Raw genomic sequence first — 6,519 nt, 5'->3', positions numbered from 1 at the left:
CTCCATCTCTCTCCTCTCCTCTCTCTCCTTCCTCTCCTCTCTCCTCCTTCCCTCTCCTCTCTCTCCATCTCTCCTTCCTCTCCTCTCTCCATCTCTCCTTCCTCTCTCTCCATCTCTCCTTCCTCTCTCTCCTTCCTCTCCTCTCTCTCTCTCCTTCCTCTCCTCTCTCTCTCTCCTTCCTCTCCCCTCTCCTCTCTCTCCATCCTCTCCATCCTCTCCTCTCTCATCCTCTCTCTCCTTCCTCTCTCTCCATCTCTCTCCATCTCTCCTTCCTCTCTCTCCATCTCTCTCATCTCTCCTTCCTCTCTCTCCATCTCTCCTTCCTCTCTCTCCATCTCTCCTTCCTCTCTCTCCATCTCTCTCCTTTCTCCATCTCCTTCCTCTCTCCTCTCCTTTTCTCCAACTCTCTCCATCTCTCCTCCCTGTCTCTGCATTAACATGACTCCATTCCAAATTTACATGACAAATCTGCTCATGACAAAACACAACTACATGCCCGTTTCCATTTGCAGGTTTTTCTGCAAGTGCGCGTGTATGTGTGTGCGCGCTCGTTTTCGGATGCTGGTTGCTAGAGAAACGTCAGATTGTGTGTTACAGTCTGTGTTACAGTAAATGTGGAAAATGTATCATGTGTTTTTTGTTGTTGAGAAAAATAGGAAATCTAACAGATGTATCCATTTTGCAGTAAATCTATAGTTTTTACTATAATTGTGTTTTCTATAACATATCAAGTTGATGATTCCCAGTCTTCCATATTGGCAGTAAATGTATAGTTTTTACTATAATTGTGTTTTCTATAACATATCAAGTCGATGATTCCCAGTCTTCCACATTGGCAGTAAGTCTATAGTTTCCTATTTTTAAGCTTACTGTAACATTATCAAATGGATGTGTCCATTCAGCAGTAGCCATGGCAACAACAAAAAATACACATTATTTCCCCATAGACTCCCTGGTTCACCAAAGCCGTATGAAGAGGACATACACCCATCTTGATATGCTAATTTCATTCAGTGATGGACATCTTTCTCCTGTTTGTATGGTGGCTGGATAGTAACTACTTGCACAAATATCTGTGGGCCTATGTCCCTCCACCCTCCCTCTCCCTCTGCTGTGGAATCTTAATGAACCCAGGCCCAGCCCGGTGGCACACAGGCCCTGCGTCTGCCTGTCAAGGTGACTGCAATGCTTGCCGGGGCCGCGGGCTGCCCTGACAGTTTTAGGAGAGCGCCCAGGATTTGTAGCCAGGGACATAACCATTAATGGTAATAAAGAAAGTAAATGATGGCCGAAGAGGTGAGAGCTGAGAGTGAGCAACGAGCGCCTCTCTGTGTTTTACTGAGCTGTGTCCCCTGCGCGGCCGCCCGCCCTTGTGTGTGGCGGGAGAGGGGAGGTTAATGGGTCCGGCAGGTCACAGGAGCAGTTTGGACGCCAAAATGAGTTCAGTGGCCTCCATGCCATCCTTCATTAGCCTCTCACACCGGGAGAGACGCACAATAAACCAATATACACACACTCATACAGGCAGTCTCGTACATGTGCTATTCAGTGTGTGTGTGAGAGAGAGAGAGAGAGAGAGAGAGAGAGAGAGCGTGTGTGAGAGCTGGGTGTGTGAGAGAGAGCGTGTGTGTGTGAGAGAGAGCGTGTGTGTGTGAGAGAGAGCGTGTGTGTGTGAGAGAGAGCGGGTGTGTGTGAGAGAGAGCGGGTGTGTGTGAGAGAGAGCGGGTGTGTGTGAGAGAGAGCGTGTGTGTGTGAGAGAGAGCGTGTGTGTGTGAGAGAGAGCTGGGTGTGAGAGAGAGAGCGTGTGTGTGTGTGAGAGAGCGAGAGCTGGGTGTGAGAGAGAGAGCGCGTGTGTGTGTGAGAGAGCGTGCATGTGAGAGAGAGAGCGTGCATGTGAGAGAGAGAGAGCGCGTGTGTGTCTTTCTATGTGTGTGGGTGCTCATAAACAGGCTGTGAGGCAGTGTGCAGTGCAGGCGGGCAGCTCTTTGTCATGGCTCCTGTCGATAGTGTGGGTGGATAGAGTGTCAGCGAGGACAAATCTCCGGTATTAATTCACTCTGGAGGTTACCAATAACGCGGCCGCCTGGGAGAACGCCAGGTGCCCGTGGCGCCCAGTGAACACCGGGATAGTGATCCCTGGCCACCGATCGACAGTATTGACGAGGCCAAGGTGCGGTGAGGAGCAGCAGGGTCCCTGTCACCTGGGGGATAGGTCTGTGTCTGTGTGGGGGATCCTATTGATACACAGCCCCAGGGACACTACCCTCCAGCCTCAGCGGGTTTAGCTCGTCCCAGTAGGGAGAAGAATGGGTGTCACAACATAAAAAAGCCATTACCTACCCATGCCTAATGTGTAAATATTGTTGGTGGTCTCTCAGCTTGTAGTTTGTAGGGAAATTGGCTAACATGGTTTAGTTTGGTTTGACACATGATTATGAAAGAAATCACCAATGGTAAGCAGAATGTGACATCACCCCCATCTTGTTTCCCGTAGGTGCTGGGTAGAGAGGTGTACACCTCCAACAACCAGCTGGGTGGGATTCAGATCATGCACAACAACGGTGTGACCCACAGCACTGTGTGTGATGACTTTGAGGGAGTCCACATGCTGCTGCACTGGCTCTCCTACATGCCCAAGGTAACCATCCGCTCTTATCCGAATTCAACCCATTGTCCATCCATTTAGGCTCGTCTAATGCACATGTACCTTTATGCTGTTAGCTTTTCAGTGAAGCTGGGTTAAATTCATAGTTGATGTTTACACCCCCTTCCCCCCCAGGACCGATCTAGTCCTGTGCCCATCATCAATGCCAAGGACCCCATAGACCGGCTGGTGGAGTTTATGCCCACCAAGGCCCCCTATGACCCCCGCTGGATGCTGGCAGGACGCCCCAGCCAGAGTGAGTACCCTCCTTCCTTCCTTCCTCTCAGAGATGAACATTTACAGCACTCCACAAACCAGAAGCAACTACTTTTCACTTGCCACATTGTGCATAAGGCAGACTCTGTGCCACACTCATCACTTCAATCGCTGTGCAATAAAGGATCTTCATAATTCTCTCCTATCATCATAATAATCACTCACTTGTAGTCATATTCATCCCCTCCTCCAGTCACACTAGTGCTGCATCAGCAGGTGTTGAAACAGCAGCTCTTCACACTTCAATTTAGTCTGAGTGTCATTTAAAGGTTGGCCTGCGATTTGCACTATGATCATTTCAGGCAGATCTCCCAGAGGTCAGGGGTTAAACTAATTCCTGTTTGTTAGAGAGGGTTATAGGCTCTCCAGACACTGAGAGACATGGTGAACCCTGGGCAGCGTTCTAGCTGGGTGGATGAAGAGAGAGATAGCAGGGGAATGGATGGCTCATGTTATACATGCAGGGTCAGGCCTGAGCAGATTCCATATCAGTGTAATTACAACTTTGGGCAGGGGGAGAGATTGGGGCCGGCAGGGCGTGCGGTGTGGGGGGGAGACCGGTCTTTAGTTGTGATGAGTGGGGAGGCTTAATTGAATGGTAACCTCTTAGACTAGCCCTGTCTCGCTCACTCTGCCAGGAGCAGAGAGCTGAGCTAGGCTCTTTACAGCCTCATCCGTCATGGGACCTGACAAGATTAGAGATTTCTGTTTAAAATATTTTTGCCTTCATGGATATGACAGGAGTAGAATCTGGAGGGGGAAAAATCTGCCAAGTAACGGAATGTTTTATTTTTTATTTACAAATGTTTACTTTCTAATAATAAATGATTTAATCTGTCTCTGTGTCTCCCCCCCAGCTCCAAAGGGCCCGTGGCAGAGTGGGTTCTTTGACCATGGCTCGTTCTCAGAGATCATGCAGCCGTGGGCTCAAAGTGTGGTGGTGGGCAGAGCCAGGTAAGGAACCACATCACTCCACTGTTTTTAAGCAATACAGACACACTATAGTCCTTTTATAAACATACCACGGGCCCCATGTATAACCGGTGCGTAAATGTCACACTGAATATTTGCATGCACCATTTTTTTAAAGAATACTTGGGTATAAATATTGAGATGTATAAACTTGGCGCATGCCGTACATACGTGTGTTTCCCATTATAAATCAGACCTGTTATAAAACAGCGTGCGTGAACGAGCGTTATAACTCCGCCATGCTCCTTTTATGGTGTCAATAACCCCCTTTTACTGCTGTATAATTTGGAACTATTGGCATTAAACCAGTTCGGTTTCTGTAGAGGTGTGGGCAGAATGTTTTCATATTTTACACTGACTTTTTCAAACTAAACATACATGCCACCTATAGCGAGTGCCAAGCACTTGATTAATTGTTTGTTCTAAACTATTTAGCCCTGCAACTCCCCAACGGGCTCGGGAGAGGCGAAGGTCGAGTCACGCGTCCCTCGAAACATGACCCGCCAAACCGCGCTCCTTAACACCCGCCCGCTTAACCCGGAAGCTGCACCAATGTGTCAGAGGGAACTCCGTTCAACTGACAACCGAAATCAGCCTGCAGGCGCCCGGCCTGCCACAAGGAGTCGCTAGAGCGTGATGAGCCAAGTAAAGCTCCCCTGGCCAAACTTTCCCCTAACCCGGACGACGCCGGGCCAATTGTGCGCCGCCCTATGAGACTCCCGGTTACGGCCGGTTATGACACAGCCTGGGATCGAACCCAGGTCTGTAGGGATGCCTCAAGCACTGAGATGCAGTGCCTTAGACCACTGCGCCACTCGAGAGGCCCCTTTGGCAGTAACTTATGCTGTATTTGATGGACTGTGACAGCTTCTGAAATAAAAACAACTATGTCAAATTGTTGTGGATCTGTCAGCAGAACATTTGAATTCAACAATGTTTTCCATTGACTTACCACCCCAACCTAATATGCTGGACTGCCCATGAATTCTGAAACATTGTCTAGGCTACTCATAAAATGTACAGTAGGTTGCCAACAGTAGTAGCATGGAATGGCATACAGCAAAACCTGAAATACATAGCCTATCTGTTAACTTGGCTACTAGGCCCAATTTAGATGAGAGATACATATGGTAGTTTGTTGTATGGCTACTTCAAGATTTGAACCCATCACGGCCAGAAAAGGTGAGGAATTTATTCTGCGTTGGTTCTGAAAATAAATAGGAATAGATTCCTATGTCTAATTATTTTCGCTCTTCTCACTAACAGCAAATGGCCGCATCTTGTTTTTATGAATAAGCTTATCATATTCACTTGCACAAAATACTTGCCTGCCTGCTTGAAATACAATACTTCAACCACTAGAAAATGTTCGTAAGCATGGTGTGGAGGAAAGGACATTCTTACACCAAGTTTGGTTTTTATAAATTGCAACTTTTGCGGGAAAGCTGGCGCACGCATGTTTTGGGGTATATTTGTACATGTGCAATGTTTTTATAAATGAGGCCCCAGACCATAACCAAGTCTATTTCACAAGAGTCATCTTGTTCACAACATCATTTGTTTAGAATGTATGTAGTTCTAGAACAGGATGTTGTGTGAGCCGTGCAGGAAATAAGTTAAATGGTCTATCCGATCATCCCACTGTCTATAAAATAATGTGGTCATGCAAGTCCATGTACTGAAACCCCCTCCGGCCTGATATCTGATTTGAGAGTTTTGGGTGAATTGCTTAAGACACATTTCAGTTGAATGCATTCAGTTGTACAACTGACTAGGTATCCCCCTTTCACATAGCTAGCTCACCTATCTTAACCCCACACATTGACCTGTCTGACCTCAAACACCTGACCAATCAGCCCTCAGGGATGCATAGTTGTGTGTCCTGATGTGACCCTCTGCTCTCTCACAGGCTTGGTGGCATACCTACTGGAGTGGTTGCTGTGGAAACCAGATCAGTGGAGCTGTCAATCCCAGCCGATCCAGCAAACCTGGACTCTGAAGCCAAGGTAAGTTCCTCCTAATCTACACTGGCCTGTGTCCCAAATACAGGTATACCCACATAAAGACGCACAGAAACGCATGATCACTAGTAACCCTTTGTGTCCTGCTCTCAGATCATCCAGCAGGCAGGCCAGGTGTGGTTCCCTGACTCGGCGTTTAAGACGGCACAGGCCATCAAGGACCTGAACCGCGAGGGCCTCCCTCTCATGGTGTTCGCCAACTGGAGGGGCTTCTCTGGAGGCATGAAAGGTACCAGAGAATGGATGCTTATATATCTGTCAGTTATACTGGTGTGGGTTTTCAGTCTCGTATCAAATTCCTCTCCTGTGCCTCTGTCAGACATGTATGACCAGGTGCTAAAGTTTGGAGCCTACATCGTGGATGGGCTGAGAGAGTACCGCCAGCCTGTTCTGGTATACATCCCCCCCCAGGCAGAGCTGAGAGGGGGGTCCTGGGTGGTCATAGACCCCACCATCAACCCCCGCCACATGGAGATGTACGCTGACAAAGACAGTCGGTGAGTTTGACTTCCATCCACTAACCATACCCCTCTCGGCAGCATGCCAAAGACAGAAGTCACTGTTTAGACACTCGACCAATGCACGGTTTGATGTAGGCTCAGATCA

General features: G+C 48.2%; 1 protein-coding gene across 10 annotated transcripts in view; it reads left to right on the top strand.

Moving 5' to 3' along the window:
* Positions 1–6,519, top strand: part of LOC115154582 (acetyl-CoA carboxylase) — a 50,385-nt gene that overhangs the window by 36,625 nt on the left and 7,241 nt on the right. For all 10 annotated transcript variants that reach the window (XM_029700963.1, XM_029700964.1, XM_029700959.1 and 7 more), the window contains 6 exons: positions 2,495–2,638; positions 2,780–2,900; positions 3,778–3,874; positions 5,802–5,898; positions 6,007–6,142; positions 6,233–6,410. In XM_029700963.1, coding sequence (XP_029556823.1) covers positions 2,495–2,638; positions 2,780–2,900; positions 3,778–3,874; positions 5,802–5,898; positions 6,007–6,142; positions 6,233–6,410 — 773 coding nt within the window. The remainder of the gene's footprint in view (positions 1–2,494; positions 2,639–2,779; positions 2,901–3,777; positions 3,875–5,801; positions 5,899–6,006; positions 6,143–6,232; positions 6,411–6,519) is intronic.

The sequence above is a fragment of the Salmo trutta genome, chromosome 19 (assembly GCF_901001165.1).
Source record: "Salmo trutta chromosome 19, fSalTru1.1, whole genome shotgun sequence".
Classification (NCBI taxonomy): Eukaryota; Metazoa; Chordata; class Actinopteri; order Salmoniformes; family Salmonidae; genus Salmo; species Salmo trutta.
Note: the sequence above shows the minus strand (reverse complement) of the source record. Positions and strands in the feature narration are given on the sequence as shown.